Here is a 21,037-nt window from a genome sequence, read left to right on the forward strand (position 1 = left end):
ATTTTTATTTCATATATAGGGACAGGGTAAGGCAGGACCATACTTTCATGTGCTCCTATGTTTGGGAGCAGGAACCACGCGATCCTCATTATGATAATTTGGATTCTACTAAACCTCATCCATAGAAAATTAATAGAAATGTTATAATCATGGTTCTAAAGTATGGGTATCTTATCAGTGTATAGAGTCCGAAATAAATTAGATATAACAATCAAATTAAAAGTGGATTTTTTTTTTTTTTTTAAAGAAGAGGATTCTCTAAGTAAATAGTATAGGAAAATGCATCAATGAGATGCAATAAAGCAATATCATACATGGGAAAGAAGTGATGTCATTTTATATGAGGAAACGAGAGAGAAACAAAGAAATACTTGTGTATCCTACTCCAACACTTCAGAGAACCTTTTCCCATTTTTGAAATTACACCCGATATCAGTCTGATTTTAGCCATATCGATATCATTCAAGATAGGTGTAATGCCATCAGATGGTATTAATTCTAAGTCTAGTTATATGATTACTAAAAAAAAATCTAGTTAAATGCTCTAATATAAGTGGGATTGTCAAAAATTAGAAGAAATCGGGATGAGAAAAGAGGGTATATCTGGATATGTGCAAGGTTTTAAAATACGGAATCGGAGATAGAATTAGACCGTGACGATTAGAATCAGTCGAAATCGATCTTCAAGAACCCTAGAATCGATCCACAAATCCAAAAACATGAAAATTTATAGAGGTTTGAGTGTGAGCCGATGAGACACTCTTCCTATGTACCTTTTTTTAATGGACTCTTTTTATGTACTTTGCTAGGCTATAGCAGGCTAAGCTAAATAAAGTGCTAGCTAGGAATACTCCTTAAATGGTCATTATGGATTTATGGTCCAGTTCTCATGGTTCCGAGAATCGAAAATCGGATTGCCTGATTCAGTCGCCCTCCGTTTCCATGTCGTGGTGTTATCGTTAACAAGTCATTATCATCAATATAATGAAAACTTTTAATGTTCTTCTCAATAACATCAAAAGACTTCATGGCCCAATGGATAAGGCGCTGGTCTACGGAACCAGAGATTCTGGGTTCGATCCCCAGTGAAGTCGAATTTAGTGTTATTATTTTGGTTGATTTAAGAATTGAACAACCATTAGTTCTTTTCTTCTAAGTTACAAGAACGATTTTCTCCGATTGTTCTGAATTTTATTTTATTTTTTACATTTTTACCCTTTTTGGAACCGCGATATTGATTTCTCAATTCATGAATGCTCCCCTTCTTCTTCTTGATTTCCCTTGGATTTGCATAAGCTTAAAATACCTTCTTTTGGTTAACCTTTTGGAATTAGTATGTGATTTGTGTTATTACACTTCCATCAAAAAAATATATATATACCTTCTTTTTTTTTTAGGTGGGGTAGGGGGAGGGGATTTGGTGCTTAAGGAAATGCATCATTAATTCCTCTCCACTGAGTGAAAAGCCCAATGAGGCATCTGACGGTTGGGCTGTGAAGCACACATTCTAATGCATCCCTAATTAACCGTCGAGATGTGTGCGTCACAACGCAAACGTTGGATTCCTCATTGGGCAATACCCTCCAAGGAAAGGAGCCGGATCCCCTACATTAAGATTCAAGAGGAGAATTTTGTTTCAAATTGTTTCAATTGGATATCCTAGATGTAATGCATTATCCTATAAATGGCATGCTTTTACATTGGAATTAATGCAATATTTAGCTTAAGTTTTCATATCTATAATTTTTTAATATAAATATATTTGACTTAAAAATTCAATGAAATAGTTCACCAAAACAATTGAAGTATAGATCCATTTTCAAGACCAAACCGAAATGGTCACAGAAAAGAAATTCACATCTAAACCATAACAAGCTATGGTTCACACAAACTAAGATCATTCAATATCATTAGAACTCATACTAATAACTAATAAACTAGCTTAATTGGAAGAAAAAAAAAAAAAAAGACGGGGCACTTTTGGTAGACGACGGATTTGGTGAATGACTTTATTCAGTTATGTCATCTGGTAGGTTAGATGAAATTGAAATTTTGTAGATAGGTAGACCCCAAGATTTTCGCTCACGTCAAATTTTTTTTTTCATCTCCTACTTGAGGATACATAAGCTACTAGGGGTTGACATCCCAGCTCAAGGTAGGGCAGCAAAGGGATGCAGGATGTGAGAGAGGGGGGAGATGAGAGTTGAACATGCAACCTCTGCCTTACTGCACTGGCAACCACCACTATGCCAAGAGGTGCTTCTAGAGATGTAAGCGGATATTTGAAAATCCGTATTCGATTTGCGTTTGTATCCATTTAGGAGAATCCGAATCCGTCCGAAACTAAATGGATACGAATATGATAATTCCCCTATCCGACCGATTATTATCCATTTCATTTAGCAATCCGACGATAATAAAATATCTAAAATATATCTGTCAATCTATCCTTTTAAGTTACCTTATTGGATTTTATTATCTTATTTTTATAATTTTATAAGTTAAGATAATATGATTCATTTTCTATATTTTATATTGGTTTTACATATGTATTGGTTTATGCAATGTGATACATGGAATCACATATCTATGTGAGAAAATCAAAGACTAAGAAGAGTAGAAGAAAGGGTAGTTGTTGAACTCTCAAGTCTCAATCTTAACCCTCATCATAAAAACGGTAAAGATGTCAACGGATAGTCGAAAATTCTTATTTGATCTGTGTTCGTATCCATTAGGAGAATCCCCATTCAAAAAATCACTATTTGAAAATTATTCGAATCCGTCCGAAATCGATAGGATATTATCTGAATTCGTTCGAATATAAACAGATGCGAATATGATAATGCCACTATCCCACTGAATTCGATCCGTTTACATCTTTAGGTGCTTCCCCTCATATCAAATTTCAAACTAGTCAAAAAAAAAAAAAATTTTGGTTAAAAAGAACTAGTCAAAAATTTACCAAGCGACAAAACAAGAAGAGATTACCATGAGGAAGTACAAGAATATACTTGGAACATTAAATGGGAGGGTAAATGATTATAGGGTAAATTACACGTCACCCCTTGGTTTTCAAACAAAACTCAAATCGCCCTTTTTTTTTGAAAATACTCAAATCACCCCTATATTAGACCCCAATATGACAAATTAGTCCCTATTAGTTTTATGCTGTTAAGTGATGATGTCAGCCAATTAAATAAATTTAAGGGAAATTTACACATACCACCCCTGAGGTTTGACTAAAGGATATTTTCACCCCCCAATTTTGGAAAATTCTGTGTATGCCCTTGAGGTTTGCAAACGGTAACAAATAAGTCCATTCCATCAGTTCATGACTAACATTGTTAAAAAATAGATTTAAACTGACGGAATTGCCCTTACAAGAAAAGAAAAAAAAAAAAAACACCTGCAACTCATCTTCCCCACTATCGATTTTGGGGAAGATGAGTTGCAGGCTATAGATAGAAGGTCTGTCCATTATAACAGCAAGCCCAGCTTTATCTCGACAAGGAAGCAACTTCAACCAGGGAGTTAGGTTCTCAGTAAAAACAACTTCCCGTGGCAGAGCACCATATCTAAGGGTACTCAAGAATGGTTGAAAGCTCCAACGTGGAGAAGCATAAACAATAGATGATTCCAAGCCCAAAAGCAAATACATCTTCCATTTCAACCCATCACCGACCCTCTCTCAAAACCCATCTCTGCTAAAACCGTCATCATCTCCACTAACCCCTATTTCTCCTTTCATCCCTATTCTTTACTCTTTATTTTTTTTATCATTTTCATTCTAAAAACCCTCATCCCACCATCACCGATTCTCCTCTCCATTACTTTTCACTTCTAATCTAACCCACATCCTTGTCTAAACAAAACCCCAATCTGAATTCCAGCCACGACCACACCAATCCTCAACTAATTTATCATTTCTGATCCCATCATGTCTTTGATTTCGTTTTCCATTTTCCCTCCCAATAACCATTGGATCCCAATTTCTTTTCTTTTATTTCCATTTTTCCAAACCCAACACAGAATCAGAATCCATTGGCTACCATCATTTTTTTCAAGCTCTGGAATCCATTGTCGGCTGTGGTGCAAAGAAATGTGGAGCAGAAAAAATAGAAGAAGATTAGGAAGAAGAAGAGGGAACCCGGGCGGTGAAAAAGGAGATGGGGAGGAAATTGTGCGGACATGGAAGTTAATCGAAGCACAAAAGAGACCCGAGAAGGTGTGGGTCAAATTTTTCTAGGTTGAATCGACCTGTTCTTGGGAACATCGAAGACAGCCCACAACTCAACTCCGAGAGGTTTCGCATTTGCGCTCGATACAGGATCAAATCCACCCCCATCGTTCGTAGTTCCAACGACCTTGCGTGAATGACAACTCCAGCTCACGAATCCGGAATTTTTTAACCTAATCAAAGCAGCATAAAATCTCATTAGTTATTACTCTTTGAACTTAAACTGCAGTTTTGAAGACAGTAACAATTAACAAACCCTAGATTCTGAACAGAAACAAAGCTGATCGTAGAGTTAAAAGCAAAAGCTAGAAACACAGATACAAATGGGTTAAAACCTAAAGCAAATGGAAGAGGGAAAGGAAAGAGAGTGAATCAGGATCCGGTCCATGGTGTTCCCTACAAGGATACCTGCAACTTATCTTCCCAAATCGATTGGGGAAGATGAGTTGCAGGGGTTTTTTTTTGTTTTTTTTTTTTTTTTCTTGTAAGGGCAATTCTGTCAGTTCAAGTCTAATTTTTAACAGTGTTAGTCATGAACTGACGGAATGGGCTTATTTGTTACCGTTTGCAAACCTCAGGGGGGTGCGCAGAATTTTCGAAAACTGGGAGGTGAAAATATCCTTTTGTCAAACCTCAGGGTGGTATGTGTAAATTATATCTAAACTACCCTTGACATCCAAACATAGATTTTGAAGGGTAGTATTGTAAATTTAATTTTAATGTTTTAGTACACGGGTAAAATAGTCCTTTCACACCAGTAACTAACAGCAGACTAACACCGTTATTGTAGAGGGGAACGGATGAGTATTTTCAAAAACCAGGGAGTGATTTGAGTTTCATTTGAAAACCAGGGGATGACGTGTAATTTACCCAAAAACTACAAATTATCTAGGGAAAGAGATCATTGTCTGATAATGTAGCACCCACACACCAAAGTTGGACAAATGAGAGCGCACGCAGAAGGATCTAATTGAATGAGTTTTTTTATTTCACTTAGGTTAAACGATAATTTCATGCGGTCCTGTGTCTAGACGCAGGAATTTTATGATCAAGAAACTAATCAAATAATCTTTGAGACCTTTAGAACTTGAACGCACCACGCATTATTACATCAATCTGAGAACAAGTATTAATCCAGCAAGATACCGAAAATTAGTGAAGAAATTCCAGCAAACACTTCTTGTCCAGTTGACCTAATGAAGTAGGATTGAATGAAAAGAGGAACAATTAAACAAAGAAATCGGAATCACTACTGTAATTTTGTCTCCGAACCCGTTATTTGGATTGTTTTGTCTGTGCTTATATAGATAGATACACAAATTCATGTGACTACCAAGAAAAAAGACAAAAGTAGATCTGAATCGTCTACTTCCAAGCTGCCCCTACTGCCGTGCGCCCCAGACACAGTAAGGTGGTAAAGACCATCTTACCCTCGCTCGGGCAAGGCACTCGAGCAGGGATTGTGTCTGAAGCGCACAGAGCAGTAGGGGCAGCTCAGCAGTAGAGGGACCCAACGCCATTTCTATACCCTTTATCTATTCTCCTATCCCACCAAGGTCTATGAACTACTCGATCAACTCCATTACCTGTTCTCCTCACCCATAAGCAACCCTGCCTCAATGCAATCACAAAAATCAAAGCCACACTGATAGAATGGACAGCTTTAGGATAATCAGATCATAAAAACATTGATGTAAGAATAGTCTCCCAACCTCAATTTTGAAAGGGTAACAAATTAAACAAAAACAGCATCTCAATACATTCATTCGTTCATCAATATGATTGACAAAACTGATTAATTGTATATCGTAATACAAAAGAGAGAAAACTAATGCAACAGAGCAACAAAGATGAAAAGTCCCATGAAGTCTATAAGGATTACAATTACGGGGATATATCTACGAACAATTCAGGCCGCTTGACTCGTTAAATAGCAATTATACACCTGTATCAGGAGTTAACATTAAGTTATCGAAGGTTTTCCGCTATATTTCTCAGCCAACTTGGTGCAAAACATAAGAGATAGAAAAGAAATTAACAGTAAGAAAATTATCCGGTCCTGGTGGCAAAAAGGAACTAAAATCTCAATTTCACAACAGACTTCTCACCATCTCTCCCTAGAATTGGACCTGCCAACAACAAAGGGTCAAAAATCAAGTCAACATTTGAAACAATGTACAAAGCAAAATGCACTGACTGTACATAAGCATAGTTTAAAACAAAAATAGTGATTTCGTTGCCTGTGAAGGCAACGCCCGCTACAAAGCTGTGTGTGTGAGGCGTGAGAGAGAGAAAGATTCCTAGTTCCAGTTTTCAAACATCTTTCCCCCCCCCCCCCCTCTGGTGGAACACTTGTCACCACTCATTGTGAAAAAATGCATTGTAACCTTGGTCACTCATTTTACCACGTGGAAGAGTAATGTGGCAAATCTGACCGTATAGATATCTACTGGATTGGCTACATATCAAATTTCAGCCTCAAATTCAATCATTAACCATTCCATGTAATGGCATACCGTCCCATGCACCCTCTTGGTGGTACCCTGCTCCCTCTTGCTACGCTTGAATTTTTTAGTGATTTGTTTTGCCACATGGCAAACTCCTGATTAGGCTGAAACTTGCCATGTGAGCAGGTGACCTTAGGGTCTATCTGTCAACAAAATTTCATCCCCATCAGAGAAGCCACATGTCAGCAAGAGTGGGCATAAGTTGTAATGCAACTTGTCACCAACATGGTGACAAGTTGTACCACCTTTCTTTTTCAAGTATTTGAGCATCCTGATATTAGCAAAAACTAATCTTTGTTCCTCATCCCAACCAGGCCCAAACACTAAGCACAAGATCCATAATCTTTGAACTGAAGATCCAAGATCCAATGTATCATACCTGTCATTGTTGCCAAGAAATCCTCTTTCCCTGCCACCCTGAAATGCTCTTCTGTCATCTCCAGGCCTGCTCCACACATCTGCTGTTCCATGAGACCGGGGCCTCTCCATATACTCCACACTTCTATAGTCCTCCGACAAGCCAGACTGAGAGGGTGGCCTCTCAGGCAAGGCAGCAAACCTGCCTGCTCCAGAACCAGGCCTCTCAAGGGATTTCTGACCAAACCTTACTTTGTCATCCAACTCACGGATCAGCAGTTCCAGGTCCTTTTCTTTGCTCAACATCAGCTCATGTAAACTGGTTTGCTCTTGAGCAGACTCCACAGTTTCCCCATTCGCAGTCACTGCACTTTCTTTCTCCAGTTCCTTCCTTAGATGATCTATTTCTTCCTTCAGCGTCTTCTCCTCATCTGTCTCAGGCCTGAAACATAATCAAATATCACCAGATTTACATTGAAAAACTGTTCAAAGCATGTGCGGAGGGAAGAAGTAATTTATATATCTCCATGAGATCCCCCCTTGTGAAGTCCTAGTTCGAATTTTTTTCCACAGTACAGGGACCAAAATCCTCATCCTAACCTTTCAACGGAAATAACCAATGCAAAAGATAAAAATAGGGGGGGGGGGGGGGAATGAAACCACCTCTTAATGCAGTACTAATATTGAGCCGATGAAATCCAATGAAAGATTAGCTAAAGACAAGATTGCAGAGAATAAAGACAAATTAGAATTGAGAGATTCAAATATCAGAAATCAGAAGACCTGATCTGGTCAATATACTGGTTGAATACTCTATTAGGTATGGGAACAAACCAACAAAATTATAAAGCAATCCAATGGTCAGATTTTTAAATGTCAGAAACCTTCTTGATATATGAAACTGAGATTTATGACAAGGAACCAGAATTCGACAGCTGGAAATTACGGATTCAGAACAGAATCAGTTTAGGGAATGATATGTTGATTAAGCAGTAAACAGAATCCTAAACTAAAATCTGAAAACAGAATTGAAAGATCGACCCAGAATATAGGAGATTTTGAAGAAGCAGAAACAAACTAGGACCATGCTTGGAAACAATAGGACTTTTTGTAAGTTTCAAATTGATCTTCTATGGATCATGGAAAAGAGCATAGGTGCTGGCTCCACTATTGAAGTAGCACAATTTCACAAGAAAGCACCAAAGAGTTATGAAATAGAGCATGTACAACCTTTACGGGACAACAACTAACAATAACAGGATCATCCAAGGAGAGCTGCCTTTGAACTACATTATAGACCAAAGGTTGGCACACTTATACCCTTCTCATGGGTCTAGATGAGCCCATGTCAAGGACATCCACACCTCCAATCAGAAAGCAACTAATATTGCCATCTAGAGGGTTGATGTGGCCGTTCCAATTATTAGATGAAAAAATCATCCCTTCGACTCTCTCCGTGTCGAATTCTATGCTCAACCATATGGCCCACCATCTATTGGATTTTCTCTACTAGTATTTTCAGTCATCAAATGAGGGAAGGACTGATGTTGCAATTTTGACTAGATAGGAAATCGTATGGACTGCCCATCTATCAACTTTCAATGCCGAGCTCAATCAAAAAAACACAAAAACAAAAACGAAAAAGGCCAAACTCAATCACAAGGCCCTTCATCCATTCAACCTTCCCCTGGTATCATCAATTGCCCAAATCTAATGCAAAAGGCCCAAAAGCGACATATCCTTTTTTTTTGAGGGAGGGGGGAGTACAAAAATTGACCTGTTGATTCTGCCATATGGGGTAATGCTTTTGGGCTGAAACTTACCAAAAGAGTCAAGGGTGTGTGTGGAAAACCTGTCCATAAAATTTGAGCACTAACTGTCTTGTTAGTAGCAGAAAAAAACAGGACAGTAAGTCACCTACAGACCCCTCTCTCAGACTACTAACTCAGAGAAACCATGCTGGACCTTCAGCAAATTGTCTACCAATAAAAACAGTCCACAAGGTATTACAATTGTATGAGCTAAAATTTTGTTCTTATTTTAGTATAACAATGTCCAAATCAACCTAGATTTTAACTATTTAAAAGTAGTTTTTTAGTTGTATAAATAGCTAAATACTATACTGAAAGAAATCAAAAGTAGTTTGAACTTTGAAGGCATAATTTTGTGCTTCCTCTTTCACCTAACATGTAGCTATTGAAGCCTCTTGCTTCCAACTCAGATATCTAAAAACACACTCCTGCAAGTGAAGGTCATCTCTGTCCAATAAATTTAAGCCCAATGTGGCACTAGATCAAGCCTAAAGTCCCAATATTTGTAGGGGATTATTACCAATTCATCAAACATTGAGATTGACACTGATTAGTGTCACAATCAGACTAGCAATACCTAGCTCATTTTCATGGTTTCACTAGAATGAAGAAACATGAACCTGAAAATGCTTGCTCATCGCAGTACATGACAACATTGGAAATCAACAAGGCATTCAACCGTATGCAATGTCAGACAGTTTGGTGCTTCTCCAACCCCCCCCCCCTTCAATTTCAAATTATATATGGGCCCCGTGGAAGCTACACATGCCACTACCAGTTTACAACTGGGAATTGTTAAGTTTCACAACCTACTCCTGCTGATCAACTACAGCATAGAAGAATTCAGCAGGGCAAAAAGTGTACCTCTTCCACTCTACAAATTGCCAAAAGATCTTTTGACATGGGCCACATGGCAGAAAGTAACCCAGTCTTCATCTTCAAAGAATACTAGGATCAACTTGTACATTTGACAATAAAGGAAAACATTGGAGTCACAAATGGTTTGTGATTAACCTCTTGTAACAAGGACAGATTTTCCCCACATAGTAGAAATAAAGAACCTTAAATATTAGGGATAAAATAGTAATTTTAATCCAACCCTTTTCCTTCCCTCATCCTCCTCTTCTGACATCCCCCTTCTCACCGGGCAACAGCGAAGGTAGACAGCAAGAGACAGCAGCATTGGCAACAGAAACCCTACCATCTATCTTCTCCAGCAACGGCAACTCATCTCTCTTTACCAATCTATCTTGCCAGAAAAATGTATTCTTTACTTGAGACCCAGACACTAACAATGATTCCCATCTCCAAACTCGGTGAATAAACAGAGGGGCAATATTACCTTCATATTTCCCAGCTGAATTGTTCCCAACAGAATCATATCCAACTAAACCTTTCTGTCAAGGCCAATGTCAACTTGCACTCCCTCTGCAATGATGGGACTAGAGATGGCAAACAAGTGAAGGAGGATGAGATCAAGATCCTATAGCAGGACCACCCTCCACACAGTCTGCCACCAGATCTTCTGGGAAATGGACATCTATCGCTGTGCAGACTCTCTCATCATCGTCCAATGCAATGGAATTTTAGAGAAATTCGCCTACAACATCAAAATCCTCACAGAATATACGAGCGCTAGCATGGTTTCAAGTATCGATAGGAAATGGACCGTTAAGACCGATAGCATGTCGAAACAATACGGAACCGATACGAGGGGGAGTCCCCCTCACCTTGTTATGTCGGTTTAGTTAGTAGCTAGAGTTACTTTGTTATGTTTGGGTTTAGTTTGTTAGAGTCTTAATGTGTTATGTGTCTTTGGGTCTACTTGCATTTGTTTCCTAGTTGGATTCTAATCTTAATCACAATACAAGTCATTGGCCTAGGCCACAATAGGATTCTATTCTGAATCGTACTGTGGCTCTAGGGGTTCAGCTCTTCTCCATCAATCTTGTCTTCTATTTCTCCTTCTTCTCTCTTTCTCTCTTCAAGCTTGGCAAGTACTGGTGCTAAGTTTCTCTGTTGTTACAGAGCCGATATGGTATCAATACAGGCCGATACAGTATCAATACAGACTGATACATTCATAACACAAGCTGCTAAAACCCAAAAATCCCAGCTTTCAAAAGAAAACTTCTTCCTACTCTGATTTTTTTGCCAAAACTTAAGTGGATCCCATCAACTCTCTAAGCGACATAGGAGAAATTAAAATAGCAAAAAAATTGCACTAAAGCTCATCCAAGTGGAGATCGAACATCAAAGCCGCTGAATGAAATATGCTAAAATTTTGAATTATTTTTAAATCTTGGTTTTTTTGCTTCTTTTTGCCAAGTATCAGATCTGAACTGGAAAACTGACCTAGATTTGGCTCATCTTGAATGATTGGTGATCTATAATGTATAATTATATTTGTTTCCAAGTACAACAACAACATAGCCTTATCCCAACTAAATGGGGTCGGCTACATGGATCCTAACTTTTCAATCAGTTCTATTCAACGTCATAGATGAAACAAGGCCTAACCTATGCAAGTCTTTCCTCACCACTTCTCCTGGGGTTATTTTAGGCCTACCCCTGGCTCTTTTTGTGCCTTCCATCTGAAGCAAATCACTCCTCCGTACTAGAACATCCCAAGTTCTCCGTTGAACATGGCCATGCCACCTCAAACGATCATTCAAAAATGGGGCTCATGATAAGCGCAAACAAGTAAGGCTTAAGGTTGATCCTTGATGTAACCCAATTGTAATTTGTAATTCACTACCTTGTCCCACCTTAGTTCTTACAGTTTGACCACACCTTCATACATATCTTTAATTATGTCCACATATTTACTTGAAACCCTTCTATTCTCTAGTATATGCCAGATTAACTCTTTAAGGACTCTATCGTAGGTTTTTTCTAGGTCGATCCTTCTTTCCCTCTATATCTTTCCATGAGCCTCCGAAGTAAGAATATAGCTTCCATCGAGGATCCTCTTGGCATAAAACAAAATTTATTCTCCAAAACAGTAGTTTCCCTTCTCAAGTCAATAACCCTCTCCCAAAATTTCATCGTATGACTTATTAGTATTATGCCTCCATAGTTATTGCAGCTCTGAATATTACCTTTATTTTTGTAAATCGAGACCATAATACTTCTTCTCCAATCATCTGACATTTTCTTTGTGCTCATGATAGTTACATACTACTTCAGGTTTGTTTTATATGTTATTATTAGTAAAGTGTGGTATGGTTACTATATAAATACTTAATGTATGTTACCTAATGCAAAATAGTTTGTTTGCTTAGTTGGACTACACTAACAGATTTTTCTTGTACAAATTTCCTTTAAAAAATGATCATTGATAAGTATGCAGCTGTATGCTTGATAGTGTGCACATCCAGATTCACAAACCTGCATTCCACTCATCCAAAATAAACAAAGTCAATTTAGCTTGTGACAGTACATCAACGGTCTTGTGGATAAATCTTGTTCATTAATTTTGAACTTTTCATTCAGGCATAATCAATCAAAAATGAAGTTTAGAACAAGAAGATGAAATAAAACTCATTTCAGATTCTTTGTTGGAACATCATCTACTCCATGGCTTTGGTCAGAGAATTTCCTTGAACAGTAATCTTAAACTAAAGTACTAGGAATAAAGCTGAGTCATCATGATCTAAAACGTCGTGATATGTCCCTGAAACAAATATGTTTGTATGAAATAATCCAGTTCATCAACCAGCTCCTTGGTCTCTTCTGATCCCACCATCATTTGCTATAGGTCCTTATTGCCATGTTCTAATTTCTAAAATTACAATCTTGATGTGTTCTCACCAAACACAGCAATGAGTCAATGACCACAACCTTAGGTTTTCTTTATTTCTCTTTAAGACAAATCTTCAGATGTCAATGCTGTCTAGCTATGTTACATGCACACTTCAAATTATGCACTATACCCATGTCATACCTGTCTGATATGTAAGCCAATGGAGAATGCACCAAAAAGAATCTCTGCCATACCAAGTTTTACCATGTTACATGTCCAGATAACAAAGATTTCTCACTTTATCTCTTTGAGTTGGGAAGGCATCCACTGTTAGAACATGGTAAAACACATTTCTGCAAATATATGTAGGATTATTTATCTAATGCAAGGCGCCGAAACCTGTGTCCTAATACCAAGTTGATGAAAATCAACCAACAAATAACCCTAAATTGAAGATGTGTCACAGAACAAACAGGAAACTGTGGATTTTCATGGGAAGACTATAAGAACAGAGAATTGGCCACCAATAGGGTTAAAGAGAGCGAAATCTTAACAAAGATAGCAGAAAAAAAAATAAAAAAGAGACAGGGAGACGAGAGAGAAGGAGAAAGGTATGAGAAGCAGGTTCCCACATAAATTCACCTACAAGTTTGGAAATCTATCAATGAGGTCAGGGAAAAAAGGAAAGAAAAATAAGAAGAAATTACTTTTTCCCAACTCAAATATTTTGCTTTCCCAAATAACAAGGATACAATTTATTGGGGGAAGGAATACATTTTAGATCATGAAGACTCAGTTTCAACCTAGCTAGATTGTCCAGCCAAAGCTGGAGTGCAAATATATGTGTCAATTTGTGGGCCAGGGAAGACCAGGCTAAGGCTTTATGTTTTTGCCCTGGCCTAGCCAGTATTTATACAGTGTGTGTTGTGAAGTAAACAAGTAACATAAGAGAGAATAAATAACATCACAATAGTCAATCACATGTCCTTGCACATTAGACACAAGAAAGCTTGAAATTAGAGAAGTTCAATATATAAGACGAGAAACAACACTAACCAGTTAAAATTTCCCCACTAATAGTTTATAAAGGAATTTATTATTAGTCAAGATTTTTTCAGTTAAAAATCCATCAATCCATCAATGTATATAGATATCTATAAATACATAAACTACTATATTTAGTAACAACATCCATTCACATATAGTTAAACATTAATGTACAATCTATTTGATTAATTATCTTCCAGTTGTGTGCATTGAAGGTCGCAACTTATGTCTTATGGTGTGACAAAACAAAGTGGAGAAGAAAGGCGAAAAGCAGCAATAGTTGCGGAAAGTATCCATTAGTTTCTTTGGAAAATCAAGTAGAAGACTCTACTCACTTGATCAGGCTGTTTTGATTCATCATCTGACCTAAAGGTCAAAAAATAAAGGGAAAATCTGGTTGTAACCAAATTTAGTGAAAAAGAAGTTGTATCCTTGCTTTTTTTTCCCTTTTAGTATTACACACTTCTTTTTTCGATTAGGGTAAATCCTGTCATTTCACATGGACAATGATAGCTCTTGAAAGTTGAAAATGACATAATGATAAGTCACTTTCAAATTTTTTTGAAAATCTTTTTTACCCCTGACTTAAAAAACTTTTGGGAATAGACAAGGGGCAACCAAAAGAAGGTTACAACTTCTCACTTCATCACCTTGGTGATGATAAGGTGTACCCAAAAATAAACAAAGAAAGAAGATAATACCTTAGAAAACTGTCAAATTTATATTAAAAATCAAGTATCCCTATTCAGATTCTTAGTCTGATCAAAACTCCACAGAAGAAAATTATTAAAAAAAAAAAAAAAAGAAAAAAAAACGAACCCCATCATAAACTGATACCCTGTCCATGGTCTGTATCAATGGTAGAATTGAAAAAAACCCTCAGGTGAAGCCAGAATCATCAGCCTAGTTCAAATCATAGACATTCGGTTGGCTAAACATAGTGTCATAACCGCTACACTATTGGTGTGGCCCCTATTAAATAATGCAAACCAGTGAGCAAACTGCTTAGAAAATATACAACATAGGGGTTTGAATGTCCAGCTTGGGAATAGGATTGGCTTTCAATGAAAGGAAGATCCAGGACCTACTACATATATCAATCAGTACTGCTGTACTGGTGGCCAAATGTACAGGTGCAATCATTTCAACACACCAATTTTCAATGTGCCAACAAGATAGAGCAATTCACAAGGTTATTAATGTGGTCTGTTCATAGATTAAGTCTTGTGGCACAACAGCGTAGAAAATTTAGAATTCTGAAAATTCAAAAATCCAACTCACAAGCATTACACGCCTGCTGTGAAAAGTATATCCAATACATGGTAAGACACCCACAAAAAGGGGGAGGGGGAAGGGGAACAACCACAGGAAGAAGAGCCAATTTTCAAGCAGGCCTAACTAATCTCCAGCATTTCAAACAATGTTGGAACTTGGAAGGCTAATAAATACCCTCAATATGATTCTAATTCAGGAGATATGCAAACACTAGGCTTGCTGGGTTATTTTGAAATTTTTTGGAGACAAATCTTGGATCCATTAGGATCTAGTTGTCAATTTTAGCCACATTCCAATTGTAAGTTGTCTTTAAGTTATTGTTACATTATTAAAAGTCACTAAAGCTAATCTTATCATTATCGCTATCCGTAGGCCTTAACTTGTAGGCAACAAAACTGACCCATTTTACTTGAATTCATGCCACTGGATAGGTTAATCAGTTACATATCAAACAAACCAACATCCTATTAATCACATGTGACTTAAGAAAGTTATAAAAGAGATGGAAGGATTTTGGCTTGTACTGAGGTTCATCTATTTGCATTTTAATTGATGGTAAGAATCTGGCCAAGTCAAGTCTATATAAAGGCAAGTATTTAGAAGAAAAAAATGATAAAGAGAAGTCTATTTAAAGTTCTGACTAACCCTCCCCAGAAAACAAAAGGATCTATAAGTGTCGCAAATAAGTCATAGAATGGGTTTATTTTATTGGAAATAAGCCTTGGGTGGGGTTATGTATGCACTGGGCCTTTGATTCCATGTGTTTTCTTTGTAATGGCCCTAAAATGTGGGTACAATGAAGACATACGGGATTAGGCTTAGTAGTATCTTATTTTCATGTTTCCTTGGTTTATTTATGAGTCCTTTCATGTTTCTAGGTAGAAGTCTAATAGCCACTAGAGTATCTCCTAGCTTTAGTATTTGTCTTTTTTGAATTCCAAGGCAGCATTAAGTGCCTTCCATTATCAGTTTTCCTTGTGCCCACATTTTAGGCCCATTACAAAGAAAACGCATGGAATCAAAGGCCCAGTGCATACATAACCCCATCCAAGGCTTATTTCCAATAAAATAAACCCATAATGTGACTTATCTGCATCAATAAGCTTGTTGTGTTAGATTAACTAATGAAGAACAATTACTACTATGTTGCTGTCATGTGTTCCATAATCCATTTACATCTCTTGACAGTGAGATGCCCTCAAGGTCTTCTAGGTCTAACGTTTAAAGATCTATGAATGTGATTCCAATGGATATATCCACTAATGGTATTAGGTAGATAACAAGTAACCCAGTGGTTACACTAATGGTATTAGATATATAACAAAGGGGAGAAATAAAGGAAAGATCACCACCACCAACTGGAAGCTGAAACCAAAATGAAGGATAGCTAAGACGCCTGGTTTTTCATAAGCATGCATTAATAGTGCGGCACCCAAATAGAACAGTTATTCTGGATAAGTTACATAAGCATGCGAATAGAGACACTGTTAGAGGTAGAGCAAGGCTGCAAACCTATCAACACGACGATGCTCGAGTTCCAAATCAATCTTCCGCCAATCCTTGCCTTTCTCTTCCAGTAAGACTTCTCGAGGCTTGGCATCCCCAAAAGGATTCACCTTTGGTCGTGGTTTTGGTGCTGCTTCCAGAACCTGTGGCGCAGGACTTTCCGCGCGGTTCGATTGGGCACTTGAAGGCCTGCTTGACTGAGAGCTGTTAGGTCGGCTCGTCGTCTTCCGGGACTCAATATCTGAATCCAACTTCTTCCAGTCGAGACCTTTTTCAGCTAAAATCTCCTCCCTGGGACGTGCCACACCAAATGGGCTAGGTCTGGTAGCCTTGGGAGGCTCATTCATGATGCCATCAACCTTGGGTGGATCCAGAACAAGCCGTGGACGCTCACGATCCCCATCACGCGGTGGTGCTCTGCTCCAGCGATCCATCTCGGGAGCGGGATCTCTGAAACCTGAGCCGAAACCCATAGATCTAGCAGGAGAAGGTGCCTTCTTCCCGACAGCCCAATTATCGACGTCGTCAGACCTAGAGGGACCCCCACCACCGCTACCAAGCGAACTGTAACGATCTTGTCGTCCAGAATCCATGGGAGAGACGGAAAGAGGTTTCTTACCCATTGCCCAGTTGTCAACTTCGTCCGCCCTGGAGGGCTGATCGTAATCATTAGCCCTAGTAGAAGGAGGCCTCCGTTCGTCATCGAAACCCCCATAGGATCTCCGACCACCACCCCACGAACCATCACTATCGTCACCTCTCTCACGCATGCGCCCAGGCGGAGGCCCAGTTCGACCATAGGAGCGGAACCCACCTCCGAGGCGACCGTACTCCAACTCCTCGGGAGTCCTCTCCTTGGGGCCAGTTGGCAATCGGAGCATCTCGTCGGTGGTGAGACCCTTAGACTCCACGGAGGAATCGCGCCTGGCTCCACCGGGTCCAACGTAAGTTCCTGTGGTGAATTCAGATAACGTCATTTTCTTCTTCTTGGGCTTGGCAGAGGCGGCCTCCCTGAGACTCGGAAAACTCTGAGACTCGCCAACGCCGGCTAGTTGAGAATTTGAGTTAGCGGCAGCATTCTCGCGCTCTTCGGCTTCGGCACGCTCGGCCTCTGCGGCCCATGCACCGATTCCTCCCCAGACGTTCGACATTTTCTTTCTCCTTCTCCTTCCCTCCTTCCTTAATCAATGCAGAGATCTGGAAACTTTTTCAGCACAAAAACAACCAAAAACCTACGGCTTTGTTCATTTGATGATTTGCGATTCCCCTTTGAAAAATATGATTTTGAGCAAAGGCTCCTTCAGGGGGAGCCGGAGCTCCTGCTAACATGCGCTGAACGAGGGTTGCAGGTACACAAACGATAACGGGAGAAAGAGAAATATAAGAAAGGAATGAAAACAACAAAGCCACCAGAGTTCAGCTTCAACATTCAGCAACGCTCTTTTAGGATTTAGATGAGATGAGATAGTGTGAGGGGTTTCAGGTAGGGTGTCAAAATTGAAGCCCCGGTCGGACCGACTGAAAATGTACCGATTCATCCCGAACCGAAATCATATCCGATGAAACCAGTCATGGTTCGTAATCTCAAAGCAGGCCGATCCCCAATCTTGACCAATCCAATTGTACGACTAAAGGGTAAAAAGGTAATAAAAATTGATTTTAGTTGGAAAAAAATAGATAAATCTCGTTATCGTATCAGTTTCGGCCTTCATCGATCCTGTGATTAAAAACCATGAAAACAGTAGAAACCAAAAACTGACTAGATCAACCAAATCAATAAAAACCCAATCCAAACCAAATAAAAAGAGGGGGGAAATAGAAAAACAAAAGAATAAAGCAAATTTGTGTAAATATTTTCTTTGCAAGAGATGGCTGCCTGGTCGTGTAGCCCTGCACCAGATCAGAGCCCAGTGAGAGCGTACACATGAACATCAGTATGGATGATTTTTTTTATTTCAAGGGGGTGAGACGGTAAATTGTAAATTTGTGTGCTCTTGTGTTTTGGCACAAGAACCACCCGACCAGACAGTATCCTATTTCCCGTTTTTCTTTATGGAAAAAAGGTTCTCTAATTGCGAGCAGGGTGCTAGCACCTCTGTGTCTATCTATTTCTTCCCCGTTGGTGCATTCTTTTATGCTCCTTTTATGATATTGTTTTATCGCACCTCATTAGTGCATTCCATTATGCTACTTGATTGTGTTTGTGCGGCTCCTGTGCTTAGTTTACAGGGTTGCACGAAATGACTATCGCACCCTCAGGGATTTCCACCTTTCCATGGGGGTGCAACGGTTATTTCGCATTACCTTGTGTCTAAGCACAAGAACCGTGCACTGCACATGACCAGATATATGAAAAACAAAACCCAATCAGTAACAATTCAATAATAACTTGATTAAGAGCTCATTAAACCAACTTGATTAATGACCAAACCAAAACCGATCAAAAATTGAACTTCGCCTTAACAATTTAGTTCCGGTTTAACCTATTAGCAACCCAAAACGTTTCAACCAAACTGCAATCGGACTGAACTGTCAGATTGACAACACCTGTTTCAGGATTTCAACCGTTTTTTTTTTTTTTAATCCGGGAAAAAAAGGGTTGTCAGGTTGTGCGGCACCTACGTGGAAGGACAAAATGACCGTCCAACCCCATGATATGTAATCCCACCCCCATTGGATGCCCTCACATGCGCCCTCATTTGCCCCCATGGTGATGCAAGGGCCATGCAGACTAACAGCGATGCCACTCCCTCTCTATTATTTAAAATTTTGGGAAAAATAATGTTGTTTGATCGTGTGACCCCCATACCGAGACACAAAAGCGCATAAAATTACCGCTCCACCATGCTGATGCCTCTATGCACAGTCTCATTGGCTCTCCGCGTTGGTACATAGCCTATGCAACCAGTCAAAGATCTCTTGCCCTAAAAAAAGTTTTTCCCTTTTCTTTCCTCCCTTGTTTCCTTTAAAATCATAATTCATATGGGAAAAAGAATGCTAACTAGTCGTGTGGTTCTTATACTCAAACACAAGACTTCGGGACCTTCATTATTCAACCCCTAGGGAAATATAAAATTGCATTCACACAGATCCCTATATGCACACTCTCATTGGCCCTCACACTAATGCAGACGCTATAAGACCAAACTACGATCTCTTGCCCTATTCATATTTATTTATTTCTCGCTATTGCAGTATTGCTTACCTGTCATCCAACTTTTTATATGTATACAGTTTATACTATCTGTAAATTCATGCATTATGCCTTCAACAATTAATACGTCTTGTTATTACGATATTAATTAATCTATAAGTATGCATATGTGTAATGACTGTTTTAATAATGATTAATCTATTAATAAATAAAATGATGACCGCAGCAAGAACACTACTAGTTAATGGAAATCCAAGGTTCGAGGCATCCACGTCCTCAAATATTGTATGATACGAGCATGGAGGGGAATGTTAGTATGGAATTAAAGAGGCGAAAAAAGAAAAAGGAAAGCTTAGGCTTTTTAAAAAGATAAGAGGGAAGGTCACTTCCCGCACGTTTCTGGTAGTATCCTTTTTCCCAAAAGGATCCTATGCAGCACCCAGCCCGGGCTGCAAGTGCAGCGTCGGACACAACGAGACATGAAAAGACTGTCTCACCCTGCTCGAGCAGAGGTGAGGCGATCTTTTCACGCCTCATTGTGTTGGGCACTGCACATGCAGCCCGGGCAAGGTGCTGCAGAGGAGCCGAGTCCTTCTTATATGTCTGTTTAATTTATAAGCCGACAACTACAACACGATACATTAGATGGGCCTAAATTGTAGGGTCATGAAGACTTTTAGGTTCATTTTTCGCATGTCTAGTGTCAGCTCTAGAGTTTGTCACATGGCAAAACATAGTTTTAAAAAGAGAAAATTCTCTGTGGGGTAATATGCGCCTTGAGCCCATAGAGAGGGGGAGAGAGGAAATGAATGTTCCACCCCCTATGAAAGGTGGTAATGATTATCCTATTGATGTCACCGTATGTGATCCCATTGACCCTACGCGTTTGCTAAGGCCACACTCCCCCGTAAAGAACTCCTACCCTTGCAATCAATTAGACTTGGAAATTTGACACATGATTAGTCTAGAGTCTAGACCATGACCTCTCTATCCATGGACGGAATAGCCACATCATCTATCCATATTACTAGGCATGCGGGAAAAGTTCCTATTATATATGGGCATATAAGAAGCTTTTTACCAGATAAAAGAACTTCGTGGTAATTAGTTTGTGCATTCATTTACCGAAGAAAGAAAAAAGGCACTCTAGTGGTAAGAACTTTTCTTACATGCCCATTTTGAAGGTGACAAATGACATGATTATTCTAATTGTTGGAAGGAGAAGGATATTCCAATAGTTGGATAGAAAGATTATTGTTTGGATTAATCACATGTCATATTTCTGGACCTAATATAATAAAATACCCTCTTATGTATTAGAATACATCTCTATGTATGTCCATGTGCGTTTATAGTTCTTTGACAACTATTGTGCACTCTTATACTCGTATAATTCAA

At 38.9% G+C, this 21,037-nt stretch overlaps 1 protein-coding gene and 1 non-coding gene across 4 annotated transcripts; one reads left to right on the forward strand and one right to left on the reverse strand.

Annotated features, from left to right (window-relative positions):
* Positions 1-1,021: 1,021 nt before the first annotated feature.
* TRNAR-ACG lies at positions 1,022-1,094 on the forward strand. The gene has a single exon. It is a non-coding gene; the product is annotated as a tRNA-Arg (tRNA).
* Positions 1,095-5,975: 4,881 nt separating this feature from the next.
* On the reverse strand, positions 5,976-17,925 carry LOC122671559 (eukaryotic translation initiation factor 4B2-like). Of its 3 annotated transcripts, XM_043868852.1 has the most exons (4): positions 16,492-17,924; positions 7,243-7,543; positions 7,125-7,212; positions 5,976-6,373 (listed from the first exon to the last, which is right to left on the reverse strand). In XM_043868852.1, exons 1-4 carry the CDS (start codon positions 17,634-17,636, stop codon positions 6,342-6,344), a joined length of 1,566 nt encoding a protein of 521 aa, XP_043724787.1. In that variant the 5' UTR covers positions 17,637-17,924; the 3' UTR covers positions 5,976-6,341. The 3 variants fall into 3 exon arrangements, with proteins under 3 accessions (XP_043724787.1, XP_043724785.1, XP_043724784.1); XM_043868850.1 differs by having other exon boundaries at positions 5,976-6,366; positions 7,124-7,543; positions 16,492-17,925; XM_043868849.1 differs by having other exon boundaries at positions 7,125-7,543.
* Between the last annotated feature and the right edge of the window lie 3,112 nt (positions 17,926-21,037).

This window comes from Telopea speciosissima, chromosome 8 (assembly GCF_018873765.1).
Source record: "Telopea speciosissima isolate NSW1024214 ecotype Mountain lineage chromosome 8, Tspe_v1, whole genome shotgun sequence".
NCBI lineage: Eukaryota > Viridiplantae > Streptophyta > Magnoliopsida > Proteales > Proteaceae > Telopea > Telopea speciosissima.

Coding starts and splice junctions, on each gene's coding strand:
- LOC122671559 (XM_043868849.1), bottom strand. CDS start 17,636: ATGTCGAACGTCTGGGGAGGAATCGGTGCATGGGCCGCAGAGGCCGAG. Junction 7,544..16,491: donor GAGCATCGTCGTGTTGATAG/GTTTGCAGCCTT, acceptor ATTATGTTTCAG/GCCTGAGACAGATGAGGAGA. Junction 6,374..7,124: donor ATTTCTTGGCAACAATGACA/GGTATGATACAT, acceptor GACCCTTTGTTG/TTGGCAGGTCCAATTCTAGG.